Source organism: Toxorhynchites rutilus, chromosome 2 (assembly GCF_029784135.1).
Source record: "Toxorhynchites rutilus septentrionalis strain SRP chromosome 2, ASM2978413v1, whole genome shotgun sequence".
In the NCBI taxonomy this organism is placed as follows: Eukaryota; Metazoa; Arthropoda; class Insecta; order Diptera; family Culicidae; genus Toxorhynchites; species Toxorhynchites rutilus.
Window position 1 is genome coordinate 194,963,480 of NC_073745.1, and position 21,738 is coordinate 194,985,217.

At 38.2% G+C, this 21,738-nt stretch overlaps 1 protein-coding gene across 1 annotated transcript in view; it reads right to left on the bottom strand.

The window, feature by feature from the left end:
* LOC129768540 (ran-binding protein 9) overlaps positions 1–21,738 on the bottom strand; it is a 57,106-nt gene that overhangs the window by 9,532 nt on the left and 25,836 nt on the right. Inside the window, exons 2-7 of the mRNA XM_055770263.1 lie at positions 4,329–4,687; positions 3,969–4,266; positions 3,693–3,847; positions 3,507–3,634; positions 3,262–3,425; positions 3,042–3,202 (exon numbers count right to left, since the gene is read on the bottom strand). Of these exons, the coding sequence (XP_055626238.1) occupies positions 3,042–3,202; positions 3,262–3,425; positions 3,507–3,634; positions 3,693–3,847; positions 3,969–4,266; positions 4,329–4,687 (1,265 nt within the window). The remainder of the gene's footprint in view (positions 1–3,041; positions 3,203–3,261; positions 3,426–3,506; positions 3,635–3,692; positions 3,848–3,968; positions 4,267–4,328; positions 4,688–21,738) is intronic.

Sequence of the window (21,738 nt, forward strand, 5' to 3'; positions counted from 1 at the left end):
CCTGTCCTATGAACAGTTTGAACAGGCGGACGAGACGCCTCTGAAGAGCGCTACGTCCGATTTATGGTCGTCATAATTGTCCTGCCAGATCAACAATTGAGCATATAGTGGAAAAATTTGAATCCACAGGCACAATATAAAATGTGCTCGTGCCAGTGAGACAAAGAAGTGCCCGTAGTGTCGAGAATATTGCTACCGCTAGCGCATCAATTGAGGAAAACCCAATTCAGTCTCTCAAGCGTTGGCCATCTCTGAGACGTCGTTGTGACGAATTTTGCGAAAATATCAAATTGACGCAAGAACTGAAGCCGCTTGACCACCAGAAGCGTCGTATGTTCGTGAATTGGGCTGAGTAATTGGGCGCACTTTTTCCATTTCCATTTCCATTTTTTTCCAGGTTATTAGAATGTAATTATTGAAAACTTACTAGAATCAAGCATTTGGAATCTTTCATTTTTTCCTGCATGTTCTGTGTTTAGGTTTAAGAAGCACGCTTGAAGAACATTTTCTAACATGCAACATCCAACAACCTCGCATAAGCAGAATGAGAACAACGAAACTAGCGAGAGATAACCATCCCTTTAGATCCCTATTAGAGACTATTAACCAGTGTAAAAATTAATCTGTTGGCACAACACCAACAATAACGTTTATAAAACGAGGGTACTCGTCTAGTCCTCCATCCACACTAATTATGATTACTGGCCTAATTAGTTTTTTATACCGAATAACGTCGAATTCGGGGAGCTCGCTAACTTTTCTGACGCGTTCGAAGAACAGTGCCCTCCTGAACAAACTGCAACATACGTTCGACCACTGTATCCAAATGCTTTAACATGACCTAGCTCTGTATCTGCGAAAACCGGTGGAATAAGATTATGTTTAGAAGCCACGAAAAAATCACAATATGGAAGATTGAAACGATATTCGAAATGCATTAATCGGTGCCTGCCTATTGACTGCTGTTTAGTCCATTACAACACGTGCTTTATCGACTTGGCTCTGGAAACCCACATCATTCCGTCCCAGAATTGAAGTGAGCTGCTCAATTATATAGGGGCGCGTTGGTTTATTCAGGAATAAAAATGGAAGATTGTTACGTAACGACTACGGTTACCCAGCCTCCCCCCTATGTCACATTAAGTAACGCAACCTCAACCCCCCTTCCCCTTCATGCGTTACATAATTTGTGCATGACACCTACGCTAAATATGTTGTAACCAAATTATCTTCTTATTGGGCTGTTCCAAGGCTAGAGCCGAGTAGAGTTCGTAACATGGCTATTTGTGGCACATTGATTTTCAATACGATAGCAAAAACGCACCGCTCATGACTTCATCCTACCCGTGGAGAGTTTTTTTTATATTTTGTCAATTTAAACTATACAGTTCAATCGCCTATAGCCTTGTAAAAGACCCATTAGAAGATCCATCAACGGAGCCCTGAGATCGTTCACATAATAAGCGGACGCGCAATCGTTATGGCTACGTAAAATCCACCCGCAGCTTGCGTGTATAGTCTAGATGCATGACTTTCTATTGTTAATTTGGAGTTATGGAGTAGCCTCGAACGAATCGGAGCAACCGTAAAGTTGGTCAATTTTTGAAAGTGATCTCGGAATATTGGAGTTTTTCGTACCACTGATGGATGGCTCGTTAGGATGAATATGAGGTTGTTCGCGTGGATGAGACTTTACAGTCTTCTTCGTGTTATTCGGTATGTTCCTCTCATACAAAGGAACAGTATATCATAACGAATGCTAGGAGAAAGAAAACAATTATTTGGTTTTGTTCATTTCAATTTAATTCAACAATGACGCGAAGTTGAACATCGTGAGGCACTTTGTGTCTGTCGGATATATTCGATCTGGAATTTACAACATTTACAACTCCCTTCTGGAGAAAGGCGCGATAATGACGTGTATTTCATACAAATGCAACTGAATTCGTGTGAACAAGAAAGACTTGATGATTTCTCCACTGCAAACCCACAAAATATGCTCAAGACTTGATTGAATTTTCGTTTTTACATTCTGCAATCCGTCCAACTAAAATTCGGTCGATAATGCAAATATATCATCCTTTCCAGCAAACATTAGATCGTATAACTTGGCATATTGTAAGTGGGATCGAGTCACAATCGTACATAATGTCGATCAAAGCATATCGTGTACATCGAAAATTGCATAATCGTTTAGAGAATCACTGATCCGCAATGCGACATTTGCGGATGATCTTTGTGGCAGGAAGGCTGCACATTAAACGCTGCCTACTAAACAAACAATTATAAGGGCCCTCTATTGATCAACTTTGTGTGCTATTATAGGATAGCAACTTCCTATCAAGTGATGGAAATCGTGCCGGACGGCAAACCGTCCACACATGGTCTGCTGCTTGCAAAAGAAACAGACTATTTTTGCTTTTAACCACACAGCCATGGAAACCTTGTATCAACTGTTTCTGTTCCACTGAACGTTCCACTGGGAAAAATGGTTCACCTGATGAAATTTCTAAGCATCAATTAAGAACCTTTCAAGACTTGTATTACTTGTATTAATTGAAAAGCTTCCACTAAGTGTCGCTTCGGTTAATATAAAAAAATGTTTAGAGTCAATCGAATATCAGGTTCTATGATCACAGGGAATAACACTAGTATTGGAACGGACTCGAAAAACCAAACCAGACGAGGTCAGTAAACAGCGGAGGCCAGCAAATGCATGGTACTATCGATTTGGACAGAAAAGTCAAAACGACAGTTTTTAGGGCAAGTTTGATCATTTCGACACAAGAACCAATTTGGAAATCATTCCGAATGATGTCATTAACCAATTATAATCTGAATAATTTAAGAAAAATCTTAAAACAAGTTGAAAATAAGCGTTTGCTAAGGAACTCTGGAATCTATTTTGCTTACAAGCTACACTACGTATAATTGCAATTTCCCAATATGTATACCTCAGTCACTGAACTGATTTAGAAAATCAACTACCCGTCCGTTTCATAAGGTAAATATAATACATTCTTACTGCAAAAACTAATTACCTCTAGCATTTTCTGGTTGGTCTCGTTAACTCCTTGCTCCTTCTCGAGTCGTTGGCTCATCTGGAACAGTTCTCTCCCGAATTCTAGCATACGTTCAACACCGGACCGTGCCACTAGAGCGTTATTTGCTTTGCAATTCGGTGATTGCGACTGATCTACATCTACAAAATAAATATCTCGTGGCTACAATTGCTACGTTTATCTCATTCGCATTGCTTACCCATGGCTTCTTCATCTTCGTCGTCATCTTCGAGCGAATCGTTCGGATTACAATTCGAGGTGCCATTTTTGTAACCATTGGAACTGTTATTCACGTTGTTCGCATGACCATTCTCCATCTCGACATCGTTCGAATAGTCGTCTTCGATACACGTTCCGTTATCACTGCAACGGCCAAAGACACTGAATAACTGTGAAAGCCCACACACACACACATACTCAATGGAGGAAAGCAATTCCACTTACCAAAGGACGTTATTTTTACTTAAACCCTGATTGTCACCGCTATCCGAAATAACTGTGTTACCGTTCTGATAGCTTTTCGTCGATTGTATCACTGATGTTTGCACTGGACTCGTACGAGATGAACCATCCTGGGGAAAAGAATACTCGTATCTTTAAAATCATTGAACAAAGGTTTAGGATACTTACAAGTTCGAAATCAGATCCATTCACCATTTCGATAAATTGTCTGCATTTGAGCATGAACAGCAGATTTTGATTCGATTCAAGCAGCCCCGGATATAAGCGTATTGTCTGCTCGATCGCTTGTCCCATGCGTCCTGATAGCACTAGTTTGATTATTTCTGCAAATAAAGCGTTGAAGAATTTTATTATTATCGACATTTATCATCCACGGATTCATTGAATGGAGCATTAGTATTGAGAATGACATGAGCAATGAAATAAATTGCGAAACCTTCTTACTTTGTCGATTCTTGATCGAGGCAATATCCTCTTGCATTGTCTGTCCGGTGGAGCGAGCGAAGGTTTCCGCCGATGAGCTGTACCCATGGTGTACCAGGTAGGAAGAGACCATTTTGTGTAGAATCACAGTCCAGTCACCCTGGTCATCCGGCAGCGGAAAGTTGTAAATGGTGGCTTTGGTGGCCGCTCTCAGCTCCTTCAACATGTCCTCGATGTCAAACTTGAATGGCTCCTGGCCAAAATTTGCATCCACTACTTCGCCGGGCGTTTGCAACCCAACCGTAGGATATAATCGTGGCTGTGGAAGAATAACGGAACGAATGTAGAAATAATATCACCAACGATGTCATCAACACTCACTGGTAAATCTCTGAAAGCTATTCCTAAATGGTGTCCATTCTTAGTGTAGAAACATGTATTATCCACTAAATTTACTCCACAACCAATAATATCACCGGTGGTAAATGTGGGTCCGTACGGCTGTCCGTTTCCAGACGAACAGAACGAGTTCCCATCGTCCCCGTGATATCCGTAGGACTGCTTATCCCAGCCCGGCAAGCGGTTCATTTTGAAGTGTGTATGCGCGGTCAGCCCGATGCCCATGTAACCGTCGCGACCTTTGGAGATGATCTTCACCTCGAAGTAGTACAGTCCACATGCTGACGGAATTGGGTATGGAGTGCGGGCCGATGCGGCGTCTGTGTGTGACTTCCCGATTCCTAGAATGGCATGAGAAGGAAGAAAAATGTATTTAGCAATGATAAAAACTTGGTTACTAGTGAAAAACTTAACAGTCGAGGCACAAGTAATGTTTAAACGGACAACATTAACACTACTACTAGAGCCAAGAACAGTAAATGAATATACAAGTGAATCCCAACCCCCAAACCCAACTTACTGAAACAGTTTGGAAAAGATGTGATAGAGAAAATTACTTATACACAACACACAGATTGGCTGCAATAGCCATCAATGTGTTATATAGAAGATCTGAAGATCGATTAAAAACCAATTATCTACACCTGTCTTTGTTTATCTGTTCGCGAAAATTTCGGTTGAAAAGTGTTCACTTCGTTTAGTTCAAAAAATATAAACGTAAACATGTTACAATTACATAAACAACACTTTGACTGTAAAAAGTAATGTATAGAATCCGCCCCTTCAAACACGAAAAACAAAGGCATACAGGGTGTCGACTCAAAAACCGAAATAAAATTCTTTGATATTCCCTGATTTTCCAGATGTAGACTAGTAATCAAATTTACTACTAGTTATGTGGTTTATTATCTGTTTGTTCTGTGGGTAGATTAAAAATTATATCGCTTAATGCAAAATACAGTTAGTATCACACGAAAAATCCGGTTCATGTTTTTAACAAAAATCAAAACAAATCACCTTGAGTTTGCTATATAAACTGAACTGAACTTCTAACGGGTTGTGAGAGTTGTAGTGGCAGATATAATGCGGATCCATCAATTATTAATAATATTGATATTTTGAATAGTAAACTAGTGAAAAGAGAATCTAGATAGATATTCCAACATCAACATGAAAAACTCGACATTCTCTGATTTTATTGTATCGATGTTCATAAATTCCAATTCCAATACCGTTGAATTGTTCACTTTCCGTTGCTCTTTCGTGCAGCAGTATCAATTCCGGTATCAAGAACAACATTGGATGTTAGCTGGAACCCAACTTTCATAGGCGGCTTCACAGCTCTTCAAGTCCTGGCATTGATATTGTTCGATTAGATACAACATTTTCTAATTTGTATAGATTTTTTTCAATTAATGGGAATAGAAAAGTTGTTTCTTCTTTTAAAATCGCAAATTGTTTTTTAATATATTGATCTTACCTGACAATGATGTATGTACTAATTTAATACGCGCAATTTTCAATATTTTCTGTTGGATCTCATCCTAAGTTTTATAACGAATCATGTTTAATAATAGTTCAATCAGAGAAAAAAATCGTGTCGATATTTTTCAATTTTCACGAACAATCCGGTAAAGGATATCACGATAACACGTACACGCACTAGGCCAAACAATACATTGAAAGCACCGAAAAAACATTTTGACGTTGAATTACGTCTTTCGGGAGCATATTGGGGGCACAAATTGAAAAACGAAAGTCGATCGTATCGTAAAAGTTGTCTAAATCAAACGCTTTTTGCTCTGTCATTTAAAGATAAATTTACGAAATTTTTGCGTCAACCATTCTAGGCACTACACAAAAATTTATCACATTTAAGAAAATAATATCTATCATGAAACTAACTATCGGACAATTGAAAAATCTCAACTAAACAAAAATGTCGTATTCTGATTGGCCGAAATCGAAAATACAAGCTTCCTCTTATACTCACAATTACTTCTAAGTCATTTCCTGTTGGATTTTCGAGATTTGTGCATCAATCGATTTGGGCACTCCAAAACAATTCATCACAATGAATAAAATTCCATATCTTATGCAACTAACTATCCAACAATTGGAAAATCTCAGGCAATCGTAAAACCCTCGTTCTTATTGGTCGATTCGCAAAAGGAATCTTTTCTCTGTACTCTGTATAAAGTAGAATATGGGACTGTATAATGAAATGCGTTTGATGTTTGATTTTTTGCTGATGTGAATCGTATATGTCACATGTTCATCAGATCAATAATTCAGTTTAAGTTGTTGTTTTTGTTTTCCTTTTGTGCTTAATTTATAGATTCTGAAATTTGCGTAATTCAATACATGATAATCTCTGACAATACAATCCCCCATAACTGAGCAAGGAAAGAAAGAGTCATCTATCCTTTGAGCTTCAACCATTGTGACGGTCTTTGCTCCTGTACAGTTATCGGTGACTTTTGCGGTTGGTGGATTTTCCTGCTAATCGCTCCATTGGTGTTTTGCTGTCCATCGATAAAAAGAAGCGTTCTTCCAGCGGTAATGACGCTACCTATTCTCCGGACAACGGAAAGTTTCCCCCCCCCCCCCTATGGTGAAACGCGCATGTTGTACATTTCGCGTGTTTCAACGTCTATCGTATGAAGTGCGGAAATAATAAGTGATAAATGAGCCTTTTTACGCAAGTAAATATGTCACAATATATGACCAGGCACTATAAGCACCGATCCCGTAGGCGTGCATCAGAGCTAAAACAACAGTCTAACACTGATGCCGAAAGAATTGAATGTTACCAAGAAAGGATTGCTCCCGTGGCCGAGTGGTCAGCGTTACACATTATCATGCCGGGGGTTCGGGTTCGATTCCCGTTCTGCTCGGGGGAATTTTTCGTCAAAGAAATTTTCTCCGACTTGCACTGTGGTCACGCGTATTCTAGAGCTTGCCACATCTGAAAGAACATTTACCTCATTTTCCGTACAAGTCAAAATTGAACAGCTTGAACTTTGACTCCTCCGACCAGATGACACTTCCACTTCCTGGACTTTAGCGGCTTGTTACTATGATTTCTTGCGGAGAGAAGTAGCTTCTTCTTGTTGATTATCGGTCGCTTCCCAGCTAAACAGCTCTTCAGATAACGTTCTGCTATGCGTCGTCGAATGGTGCACTCAAAAATCGGCAGACACAGGGCCTGATCACGAACGTCACTTCATAGTGAAAACGAAGTGAATTGTATACAACTTTATTACGGCTGCCACCGTGTGTGTAGGATCTGGAAGAGCTCATCCGTCGTGACAACTTTGATGAACTCGGTGTTATCATGAATACCACGATACTGTCATGTCACGGAGAAAACAGGTATAGTTTCCACTTGTGTTTTAGACGGTGAAAGCTAGTCACGCGGAATGAAGTAAGTTTAGTAAGTATTTACTTAGCTTTTTTGCCAACATATTGAATCTTGTCTTGTCTTGTTTATGAGAGAAAAGATAAACAAACAACAATTTACCCGGTAGCATTTTTAGACGGAATCCTGACGTATCCAGAGGACGTAAATTTGTTTATTTAGATTCGGTTACTGCGACATGAAGAGTAATTAAGAACTAAAAATGTAGCTCATGGCAACAGGTAAGTAGGTAAGTAATTCTACTTACGATTGTACTATAATAGCATTTTTTTATTTCCATTTTTAGGAGTAAACTAACAGAAAGTTGCAACAACGTAAAACGTAAATTGAGGCCACTGGCTCAGATACGTTGTAACAGTGTGAGCAAAACAACAATTCGTCATCTCTCATTAGAAAGAACGATCAGAATGATGTTGATTATGTATAATATTGATTTGTTGATATTTTGAATCGGAGACGAATGAATCGTTAGATTTAAAGTCTCCGTAAACAAAGGAAAAGAAGAAGAAGATATTTTGAGTATTGAAAAATAACCGTGAAGATGTTCCAACATTGTAGAGCAGGTTTTTGTAATTCAAACATTCGTACGATAGTTATAACGTCGATAGTTATAAAGAATAAGGCCATTATTTTTTTCCCTTTTTACGCAATAAATATTTTCAACGATATTGTCGAAAAACCACGATATTGTCAAAAAAGACGCACCACGCTAGATATGGGGTACAGACTAGGGGGGCGTTGCTGATTAATGGTCAGCTGCATCCCAATAGGAAGTATCCCGTGTCGGGCACACGTACAGAGCATCGAAGACTGCAACATACCAATTATGAGAACACTTGTAATACTAACCTCGAGTCAACCGCGAGTAATCGGTTACATATTACTAACATAGTTGTAAGACAAAAATTGTCAAAATATTGGACTCCCGGCCCCGTCAGGCTAACGCCACATGTGCCTTAATAAAATATATATTTTGGGAAAAAAAAACGATATTGTTTTGAATAAAAGAATATTAAAAAAGTAATAATAGATCTAAGAGCCAAATGCACTGCGAAGTTTAATGTTTCTTAAAAACAAAGAACTGAACTAAACTGATGATAAGGAAACAAACAACGAAAAAATGAGTCTATCATTTCAAAGTATTCTCAAGATACTGTGTTTTGAAATTATAAACTTAATAATAAATTTTGAAAATATATTTTTTTGATATTTTTGATATCCGTTTAAAGAAAATCTGCATCACTTTCTGCTTCTAGAAAATACCTTGAAATCAATCAGATGTTTTATATGAAAATTATGTTTCTGACCGATGCTGTTAACCAGTTCCTGTTTAAATAATTAAATCAAATCTCGTGTCCCATACATCAAATTACACGAGAATAGGAAGTATAAAAGGATTGCATCTTATATAGGAGTAGCTCAGATTATACTGATCGTGAGGTGGATAAATTCGCATTTTCTATGAGTTAAAGAAGATATTGTTATTCAAAAAAATTGTAGAAATGGTTCTTATAAAATGATTCTAACCTTGACCTATACTAAATACTTATCACTATTCAAACGAGTAAGACAGAGCTAAGGAAAAAAATATGCGAGATATTCATTATTATATATAATAATCATGTTTTATCTCTACAGTAATTTATAGAAAGAGGAAATAAAATGACATTCCCATTTGTTGAACAAATACATTATTCACGAGCAACCAAGTATTCATCTTCGAACCAGCGTTTGATTGAGGAAACTAACGCATCAAGCAAATGAATCATGGGATGAATCCGAACAGTTGGCATTGAAATACCGAATCATCGAGGTATAATTGCAAACTTGGCATTCTAAAACATACGCTTAATTAAATGGAATATTATCTCATACACTGTATTAATTTTACCTGCATAACGTTCAAACGTCCGAAATTATTCAATCGACATAACGTTCAAACGCCCGAAATTATCCAAATGCCTCTTATAAACGGGAATGATCTCTTCCACTTCACGGAGTTTATTTTTACACGTAACTGTCCGTGACAATGATGATAGACACTAAAAGATTAAGTGAAGTGACGTAAAAGCGTACGTGACAGTGATGTTTGTAATCAGGCCCACAGTCTTTATTCTAATGCACGAATGATTTTGCGTGGATCTTATTTAATCTCACGGTCTCAGGATCACGGATCATGATCAGCTTGTACGATTTGCATATCCAAAGGTTAGAAAATATCCAGAAAAAGTTCCTCGAAATCTCGGATGGAGAGGAGAATATCTGCCAGCATGCGATGATCTCTGTTGATTGATTGACCTGGATACTGTCAGAAGCAGACACACGATCGCAGATAACGCAATTCTTTTGTATTGTGCTGAGCGGATGGATAAGAAATCCGTATCTTTACGCAGGAATCGAATTTAACACCAGACCCGTTTCTCTTCGTCGTCGGAGGATAGTTGATCCACCCCTGGGTTCCAGAAATTAAACCCAGTACGAAGACACGCATAAGCTTTTGTTTACAATCGAGATACATTAATTTGTTGGTTCTCTATCATTGAAATACGTATAATTCGCAACTATCCAACCTGCTCAGAACAGGTTGAACTCCCGTTGCATCTATGAAACTTCCAATCTTCTACTTCTACTTCCAATCTACCATGCGAGCGACACTACATGTCTCGCTTGTAATGTCGCAGCCTTGAAAGGAGAATACTCCCTTCTCATTAAAGCCAATCCCCTTCTTCACAGAACCGCGGACCATCAAACTCCCACCTGTACTAGGAATCCATTGAAGCGGATCGAGAGGCTGGAACCTGAAACGATTAAAGAGTCGGCTCGGACTCCTTAGTCGTTCGTAAAAATATTGCGTTTGGATGTTCTGAATATCCGACACGCCAAAGCACTACACTCTGTCCAACTTCCAGGTGATAATCCTGCTGCTTTGTGTCATTGTAAACAAACAATGCTTCAATTTATATTCTAGCGTGTAGATATTGGTGACTACCATACACTGCATGATTTTCATATGTGTGTGTGCAAGCACTGAGCGTAAACGAATGTTTTTGTATTTTTCAAGTGCCAAGTTTCTATAAGACCAGTTACAATTTCCGTTGTTTTAGTTGATCAAAACCAATAAATCTGGAAAATGCCGAAGGGAAAAGTGCTCACGAAGAGAGAAGAAAAACAAATCGATGTATTTGATCAAAAAAATGTTAGTATCAGAGAAATTACTCGTCGGATTGGACGATCCCATCAAGTAGTGCTCAATTATTTGGCGAATTCTCAAGGTACGATAAGAAGGATAGAGCTCCACGTGAATTGAAGCTCTTTGACCGGGAATAACTGGAAATAGCTAGAACAACTTCGAGTACCTCAAAATCGCTTATGCAAATAAAGTAATATTTCAATTTGAATGTCATTCGGGTGACAATTCGTCAAGTTTTGGTAAAAGTTCCTCATATAAAAAGGGGTTCGAAGGTTATAGTTCCTCATCTTACACTATCTCACATCGGAAGACGTCTGAGTTCTGCCAAAGCTCACATGAACTGACAGTGGGGCATGGTATGTTGTGACAAAGAATGTTCCTAAAAGAATACATTTTCCAATATACCATAACGAAAAGTTCTTCAATGTATGGGTTATTTTCACTGACGAAAAAAAAAGTTCAGTTTGGATGGTCCAGATGGTTTCAACGGGTACTGGCGTGATTCATGAAAGAAGGAACAATATATTTCAACCAGGAATTTTGGTGGAGACTCGTGCATGTTTTGGGCGGGATTCTGTGCAACCGGGAAGCTCAAGATAGTTTTCACATCATTCAAGGATTACATACATGGGGCCTGATTCTCGAATACACGGTGGAAACGAAATAAACGGCACGCTATTGAACTACGTTTTACGAGTTAGTGAAGTGTCGAAGATAATGATGAGTTTTCAGGCAGAATGAGCACTTTTCAAGTAAAAAATCATTAATGAAAATTAACCTCTTCGTATCAAACTGGTATTCAATGTGAGTGGAAAACTTTGTTTTCTTCGTGCGATATAATAATCTCATACCAAAATTTAATCTGAAGATAATTTGATTTTATAATGATAAATTTAGTGGGAAACTAATCTCGCATCCAGATGTCGACACCGTACTGTTGTCATCGCGAATGCGTTTCATACCGTTTCCACCGTGAAGTGTATTCGTAGTGTATTCGAGAATCAGGCCCATGTTCTGGAATCCTCTCTTCTACCGCTTTTGCGTGGATATCGTCACAAAAGAATCATATTCCAGCAAAACAATGCTACTATTCATCCCAGCAAGGAAACGAACCAATGGATTAAGGATCAAAAACTTAAGTTTTTGCACTGGTCGGATAGCTCTCCAGACTTGAATCCTGTTGAAAATCTTAAGGGGATCCTTGTACGGAGAACTGAGGGAAAACGGTACACCACGATTGAAGAACTCAAGGTCGCAATTTCGGAAACATGGAAAAATATCGAGAAATCCGTTCAGCAGAATTTGATAAATAGTATTCCAACAAGAATTTTCCAGGTTATTAGCCGAAATGGCAAAGTTGCCAATTATTGACATGTAAATCAGCCGATAGTTTTGAATTTTTCATTGATAATACTCATGAATTTTGAAATGGTCTTATAGAAACTGGACAGCTGACATTATCATATTTAAATACAATAAATAAACAAACAACTTTTTTGAACGAAATTGACGTTACACATACCATATTCTAAGCATTCAACAATGTATGAATGTATCTTGTTGAAATTCAAACGGTTTGTGTTGCAACGAAATAAAATCAGGGTGGTCTTATAGAAGTTGGACAGAGTATAGAGACAGTTGGAATGAAAGTGACAGGACCAGACATCTCAGCTAGTCACTACATTCCAGGACCAAAGCTGGTCGACGTGGATTCCGAGAATTCTTCCCACGCAAGATGTAAGAGATAACTTCGAAGTGGAGAGATGCTCGAGGACACCGTGTTAAACAGGTAGTCTCTAGACTAGCGATTGGACATGCTTACAACATTGGCGGAGATAGGGACAACTTTCGACAAGACATTGTCTCGTATCTCATAGAGATGACCCAACCTACAGCTGAAATCTCTAATAAAAATATACCTCTTGATGCTCAATAATACTTAATAATAATACTTAATGATTTATTAATTATCGATAGAAAACCACACTCCTGGCGGAAGTTTCCTAGCATAAACATCTCGCCCACAACAAACGCAAACGTTCGATTTGCTTCCGCAACCGTGAAATGTGATTTACAGTATGAGTTATGTCTGAAAACAAATCATTCATTGTTAATTCCACAAGCACACCTTTGTAAAATAAACACAGTTTGAAACCCTTCTATGTATTTCACCTTAAGCGAGTCTAGTTAAGTATAACCGACATCGAAACGGTGTCGTCTCTGTGTCGTTCTGTGAAGAGCTTCTCCTATGAAACTATTTCCCCATGGCCAAGGCTCAATCGATGTAGCAACGCAACGTCGACGACAAACGTTCGCTTCAGCTGGGTTTCGTAAAAAATTCAATTTCTACTCCATCTCAGCTGACCTTCAAAAATAAAACTATCCAACTTTACACCATCATGGTGTGGATTATATTTTGCCCGTTGGTGTTGAGAACGCCTCAAAAAAGTAGCGCGACGCTCACTCACATTTGATTCGGTCACCGCCGCCGTTCGGTTAATTTTCTATGTATGCCATTAACTTTGTAACCTTCAACACTATGTACAACACGTTACGTTTTCAAACGCTCAAACGCAATCACCGGACTCAAAAGTAGGTCAACCTTTAGCGCGGTGTAACGAAACGGCATCAGGCAGCAGCGCAGCGTATTGTACCTATGGGGGGCACACTGCATACTGCTAAACTCGGGACTGCATCGGGTTTTATTTCTCTAACAACAGCGATCGCGGCTCACATTTGCTTTTTATGATGGAGGAAACAATTGGCTAAAATAATTAGGAAGTGATATGGAGATGTGCCCCGAATCGCAAAAATTAGCAAGTTCCGTAGAACATAATAAATGAAGTTTTGGAAAGATCAATTCACTTACAATCTACGTAAATTTTCCACGAACATAATCAATATATATGGGTGGAGACGAACACAACGAAATAAAGATAGTCATCTGTTCTCTGGTAATCACACAAAAACAAACTTTGTTCTATGCATATTTTATGTCTTATCTATCAATATTACGTATTGCTTCTTTGAAAATTTGATGTCTGTAAGACAACACGAATCTATGAAAACCCTGCCAAAAACTTCCAACTTAATAACATTTGTCCACTGTCAATGTATTTTTTTCCGAGGTATTCTACAAAATTGTACACTCGATTGCTGTTGACAAAAGGAAAACCCAGATGCACCAAATGCACGCCTACAAATCATGAGTTGTTCGTTAAGTACAAAGGTCCATGGTCTGCCAAGCTTACCCTTCCTTCTGGTTTGCCACAGAGCATCCATCTAGGCGTACTTATCATCGTTATCCTCATCAAATTTGTAGTCTGCTTCATTGATCTTTTTGGACGTAGGATTACGTCTTTCATTTCTATACCGGGGTGTAAAATCAAAGTTTCGAAAATGAAAGAGTTACGCCGGAGACCGAGTTTTTGAGCGTTAATAGCTTCTAAACAAATGAAAGAAATGGTATGATAAAAACTTCATTCGAAAGATAAAATGTCTACGCGTTATATATTTGTTACTTTTTGATCCAAAAACTTGTTTCAATAGCCTTAAAATTGCTTTCAAAACAGGCTATTGAAATCACCAATCGGTATATAAGCGAGCGCCGCTCGGAAATCCACTCAGTTATAATTGAACAGCGATTAGAGCATGTTGTCGCTGTTGTGTTGAAGTTCATCATGAAAGCGCTGATGAACGGTGTCACCAAGAGACGGTATGTGCACCTTAGGCCAAAAGGGAATCTATCAGGAGGAGAGTGATGCCACTGGAAAAGCGACCGAGAAAGTACCAGCATCGAACAGGTTCCGTTTGAGGCATCGGAGCAGCTGCCACACATACTCGCGCGGAACTCTTTTCGTTCGGTTGTTAGCCAGCATCGAGAAGAATCGGGAAAGATGTTATCGTTGCAGAAAAATAATCTGCCAGTTCCCCCTGGAATTGAAAATTAGATTCAAGCGAAAGAGTTTATTTTAATGTTTTCTATCCATATAATACTGCGACCAAATACATTTGGTTTTGTGACTTTTCAATCAAGTGCAATTAGCAGAAAAGCTTCTGAAGATTATTCTTCCCCATCAGGATATTTCCGGATCCAATATTGGATGCGCGCGCAACAGAAAATGTTTCGCATCGCGAAAATTATATAATTTCCAATCGATTATTGCTCAGTCGCGGAAAGTATCAAACTTTCCTTCCAAACTGCCATAGTAAACCACGCCTTCTCTTGATTCAATCACGGACAAAAAGCTTACTTAAGCGATTGTGGTGGCGAAACGCATTCATTTATCGTGAGGACACCTACTGGACAACATCGTTGCTGGACGAGCTGGACGGCGAGGGTCGTGAGGACACCGACTGACCTGACCTGAAACGCATTCAGTTTGTTTCGAACTGTGAGGGAGCGCAGAAGAGCCGATTCATCAGGAGAAGAGAAGGCGACCAAGAGAGTATCAGCATCGAAAAACGGTTCCGCTTGAGGCATCGGAGCAGCCGCCACACACGCATACACGCGCGGAACTCTTTTCGTTCGGTTGTTAGCCAGCAACGAGAAGATTCCGGAAAGATGTCATCGTTGCTAAAAAATAATCTGCCAGTTCCCCTTGGAATTGACAAATACATTCGAGCGAAAGAGTTTATTTTTAGTGTTTTCTATCCATATAATACTGCGACCAAATACATTTGGTTTTATGATTTTTCAATCAAGTGCAAATAGCAGGAAAGCTTCTGAAGATTATTCTTCCCCATCAGGATATTTTCGTATCCAATATGGGATGCATGAAACCTTGTGCCTCCAACGTAACGCTCCCGTTTTCGAAGTCCTTCAAATATTCATTTATTCATTCATTCGGAATGGATTCAAATTCAAATTCAAACAAATGATCACTAAATCAACGATAGTCATACGTCAACCTTGCGGTTATACCACAGATATAACCCACTTCCTGTTTTTTATGTGTGTAGATAACCTAACAATTTATCGCGTCGTTCTCTCAGCACTGGATTGCTGTGCACTTCAGAAATACTCTAGCACGTTGCTGGTTCTGTGTGAGGTGAATGGCAAGCCGGTGAATAAAATAGAGCACACAGCAATATCTTAGATATTGGACATTTGTCGCAAGCATCAGATCGTTCAACGGTTTTTTGGCAACTGTTCAAACAAAAGTTTTGAACCTGTCGAAAAAAGATAAGAGCTAGATTAAGAATTCTGTATTAAGTAATATTCTGTTTCTACTTCTTGAAGTTTAAGACCTACAAATGAGAAAATCCTGCCAGTTATCAGTTATTGAATGAGTTGCGTTGCGGGTTCATTTCGCAATTGAAAAAAAATAATAGGTGTACCGCTAAGTTTCTTCGGTTTTACAACAGATGGCGTAACTTGATTATTATTCCAGTGAATCAAATTTCCAGACATTCGTTGGAAAGCTACTGTCCTTGCGTGTCTTTCACAGTATATGTCAAAAAGTTGAAGCGTAAACAACATAGTTTTATGCCACTTCGAGTATGTCGAATTTCTTACCAACGAGAGTGTTTTTGCGGGGAGTATTACTTCATTACTTCAATATAAAGAAAACAGCTGCGGAAAAGCATCGCATTTTGAGGTATGTTTATAGTGACCACGCTCCAACTGAGCGAACGTGTCAGACGTGTTTTGATCGGTTTAAAAGTGATTTTGACTTGGAAGACGAAGGACGTTCCGGACCGCCTAAAAAGTTTGAAGATGAAGAATTGAAGGCTTTACTCGATCAAGATCCGTCACAAACGCAACAAGAACTTATACACATATACACTTCGAGTAGCTCAGCAAACCATACCTGATCGTTTAAAAGCAATGGGAATGTTTCGAAAGATAGGACATTGGGTGCAGTATGAATTGAAGCCACGAGACGTCGAACGCCGTTTTTTCACGTGCGAACAACTGCTCCAACGGCACAGAAGAAAGGGTTTTTTTTGCATCGAATTGTTACTGGCGATGAAAAGTGGGTCCATTGCGACAATCCTAAACGTCGATACCCCGGCCATGCATCAACATCGACGACTGCGCGGAATATTCACGCCCAGAAGGTTATGCTGCATGTCAAAGGATGAAATGTAGGAAAGTGTTTAATTTTTTACAAAAAAATACCAAAATTTTTTTGGAAAAACAATCGCTCACAAAAAAAAAAAAAAAAAAAAAAAAAAATATATATATATATATATATATATATATATATATATATATATATATATATATATATATATATATATATATCTCAATAGCCCTTACAATTTCCAACAAGTCGTCCATGCATCGGAAGATAGGCACTTTTACAGGGAAAAAGTTTTTCTAACAACAGCTTTTTCATATTTTCTTTGAAAAAAATACAACAATCCAAATTTTGTTTAAAGTCAAGATAGCGATATAGTGTATTCGCCAATGTTTTAGATCTTATTAAAATATGAACTGTTATAGTTTTTGGAATATAAGCGATTTTTGTATGAAGACTCTTGAAAAAAATAATGTTTTGCTCCTAACATTTTGTGTGTAAATTCTCACGTTTGACATGTTCTTGACATGTTTCTAAATAGAGAAAAGTTAGCAGAGCACGTAAATTGCGATAATGTATACATAAAAATGTTACGAATTAAACATGAATGATATTTTTTCAAAGAAAAAAATTAAACAGTTGTTGTTCGAAAAACTTTTTCCATGTAAATGTGCCCATCTTCCAATGTATGGGTGACTTGTTGTAAATTTAAAGGGCTGTTTATATCTATTTTTTCAGATTTTTAAAAACACATCCAAAATATATATTTTATTAAGGCTCATATGGCGTCAGCTAGCCGGCGCAATCATCAGCACATGTTTTCGGGAAAAATTAATTTGAATTTTCAAAATGTTTTATTTTCAATGATTTTTTTTCAAAAAATTGTTTGATATTTTTTTATGAAAACCAAAGTACTTTCCTACATTTTATTCTCTAACCAACTTTTTGTAGATCTTATAGTTTTCAAATTAAGATTTTTCGGAAAAAAATTGATAAAACTCAAAATTTAAAAAAAAACCTACAAAAATCTTCAGACCTACAAAATTTTAATCAAAAGATGGAATGTAGAAAATTAAAGGGTGTGTCACATCAAATTGCATCACGGAAAAAACGCTGTAGAAATTCGCCCAGTAGACCGATCCTTTTGAAAATTTTAGACAGTAAAATAAAAACTATTAAACAACTTTTGGCATTTTCTTTTTATTCATACTTCGAGCCCAAGCCCGTATAGTCGCACCTTCCTCTTTACCCCGTCCATAAGGTTCTGTACAACGTCAGGTTGTAATTTTTTTGGAACAGAAATCCATTTTCTCTTGAAGTCCGCCTCCGATTTGACAACTTTTGGGTTTTTCCGGAGGGCCTGCTTCATAATCGCCCAATATTTCTCTATTGGGCGAAGCTCCGGCGCGTTGGGCGGGTTCATTTCCTTTGGCACGAAGGTGACCCCGTTGGCTTCGTACCATTCCAACACGTCCTTTGAATAGTGGCACGAAGCGAGATCCGGCCAGAAGATGGTCGGGCCCTCGTGCTGCTTCAATAGTGGTAGTAAGCGCTTCTGTAGGCACTCCTTAAGGTAAACCTGCCCGTTTACCGTGCCGGTCATCACGAAGGGGGCGCTCCGCTTTCCGCAAGAGCAGATCGCTTGCCACACCATGTACTTTTTGGCAAACTTGGATAGTTTCTGCTTGCGAATCTCCTCCGGAACGCTGAATTTGTCCTCTGCGGAGAAGAACAACAGGCCCGGCAGCTGAATAACGCTTTGACGTAGGTTTCGTCGTCCATTACCAGACAATGCGGCTTCGTCAGCATTTCGGTGTACAGCTTCCGGGCTCGCGTCTTCCCCACCATGTTTTGCCTTTCGTCGCGGTTAGGAGCCTTCTGAACCTTGTATGTACGCAGGCCCTCCCGCTGCTTGGTCCGCTGGACGAATGAACTTGACAAATTCAGCTTATTGGCGACATCCCGGACCGAACTTCTCGGATCACGTCTAAACTGCTTAACTACGCGCTTGTGATCTTTTTCACTGACGGAGCATCCATTTTTGCCGTTCTTCACTTTCCGGTCGATGGTTAGGTTCTCGAAGTATCGTTTTAGTACTCTGCTGACCGTGGATTGGACGATTCCCAGCATCTTACCGATGTCCCGATGTGACAACTCCGGATTCTCGAAATGAGTGCACAGGATTAATTCACGACGCTATTTTTCGTTCGACGACATTTTTCCAAATTTACGAAAAATTGACAGTGAAGCATGGCCAACGTGATCTATACACTCTTATCTGATTCTAAAGCGAAAGCTGAAGATATAATTCCTAAAAATTAAATTTCTACAGCGTTTTTTCCGTGATGCAATTTGATGTGCCACACCCTTTATTTTGGTTTTCATTAAGAATAATCAAAGAATTTTTTTGCAGAAAAATTTCATTGAGAAAAAATATTTGGAAAATTAAAATTCATTTTTCTCCAAAAAATATGCTTTTAAAATTCTGAAAAAAAATAGACATAAATAGCCCTTAAAATTTCCAACACATTTTCCATGCATCGGACGATGGGCACATTTACATGGAAAAAGTTTATCGAACAACAACTAGTTTATGTTTTTCTTTGAAAAAATGCTATTAATGTTCAATTCGTTACATTTTTATGTATAAATTATCGCATTTTAAATAGTCTGCTAACTTTTATCTATTTAGAAACATGTCAAGAGAATGAGAATTTATACACGAAAATGTTACGAGCAAAACATAATTTTTTTCAGGAGTCTTCATACAAAAATGACATACATATATTCCAAAAACTATAAAGGATAGAAAGTTGATGTGTTCGACAAAAGTTTATATTTTAACAAGATCTAAAACTTTGTCGAATACACTATATCGCTATCTTGACTTTAAACAAAATTAGGATAAGTTATATTTTTTTCAAAGAAAACATGAAATTCGTCTATAGCATCATAAACTTGTAGCATAGCACAACCGTTTCCTCACACGTTTTGTTTTCATAAAAACAGACCGTCTCAAATTAATTTTCAAATTTTGTGAGCAAAACAAAGAAAAGTCTAAACGTGAAATGTTTCGCTACTTCAAGGATCTTGGATTCGAAAAAAACTGTATATACCGTATCATCAAACTCTTCGAGGATGGAAATACCTTTAAAAGGAAATCCGGTTCTTGACGAAAATGCTTCTTACAAGCAAAGTTCGAGCGAAATTGGAGACAGAAATGGTTGGTCGGTCGGCGAAATCATATCGTGAGCTGGGAAGAAAATATCAGGTGAATCCAAAAACGGTGATAAAGTTTTTGCACGTCATGAGTATAAAACGGACAGCGAAAAAAACACGCTCCTGCGATCACCGAAAGGCAGTCCAGTACAATTAAATCTAGACTACGAGCAGTTTCTCGAACATTTTTCGCTGCTTCCTCGGAATATAAGTGTATCATGGACGATGAGACATTTGTTACCGCAGAGGGTAATGAATGGCAACCACAAACCTACTACGAGTCCCAAGATAAAGCGGCAGCATCAGATGTGAAGTTTAAAGTCAAAGTATCTGACTAAGGTTATGTCATGGATGGCCATCAGTGAGCGTGGAATAAGCGAACCGATGTTTTTTCAAGAAGAGCCTGACAGTCACGCGCAAATTTATGTGACAAAGTATATGTCTCCTCCAAATATTTATCCAAAGGTACCACAAAAATAAAAAAGTAGTATTTTGGCCAGACTTAGCATCGTCACATTATGCTAATGCAAACTAAGTGGATTCGCGCCAACGCTCGATACCGCGTTCATCCCGAAAGAATGTAATCCTTCGAATGTTCCCTTTTGAAACTTACTGGGCAAATTTGAAGCGGATGGTATATCATAACGGTTATCGAGCTAAAAATGCCAACGTTTTATCAACAAATTCAAGAAGGAACTACAAACTATTGAAACATTTGGAATTCAGGAAGCTATGAGGTAAGTTCCCCAAAAGGTCAGGAAATCAGGACGATGTGGAGCAGATTTCTACTTGTGAATTTTGTTAATGAGTTACATTACATAAATAGACAAACAAGTTAAAAAATAAGTTATGCAGCATTTTTATTTCAAATTGAAATTTTGTTCGGTTTTCTTCATAATACGTTAGCATACACGTTCCTGAATTATGGTGGTCTGAAAATAAGTTTTTCCCAAATATGTAAAGCTTTAAAAATTCAGTACTTTTTAAGGGCTAGACCGATTTTTAGAGAGCATCCTAACAAATGCAAATTGCTAACACGAACCTTCTAAACATACTATACCACAATTCAAATGACTCCTTGATGGCGAAACATTGATGAATTCAATTTTTGATAATTTGGAGGTGTTGTGATCATCGAGTTTATTACATTTTAAAAATTGAGACTATTTTATATAACACCAGCTCACCCGGCAAACTTCGTCCCGCCCAAAATTTGTTTTTTGTTATCAATACCTTCAAAAATTCACTTTTTCTTAGTAAGCGCAAGTTCATGAGTCCAATCGCAGAACTGTTCATTGATTGATTTTCTAATCGACCCCGTTGAATTTACTTTTTACTAAAAAATTCCTAGTACTTCTACCAAAACTCATCATTATAATATCAGATTATTTGTAGAGACAATTCTCGTTCAAGATTTTTCAACCACTTGCAAATAACATGTTTCTCCGTTACATGGAATAAATGTAACATAATACAGAAAACATGATAACAAGGACAGACCCCTCCCCTCTTCTCCCCTTAGAGAGGGGGAAGGAG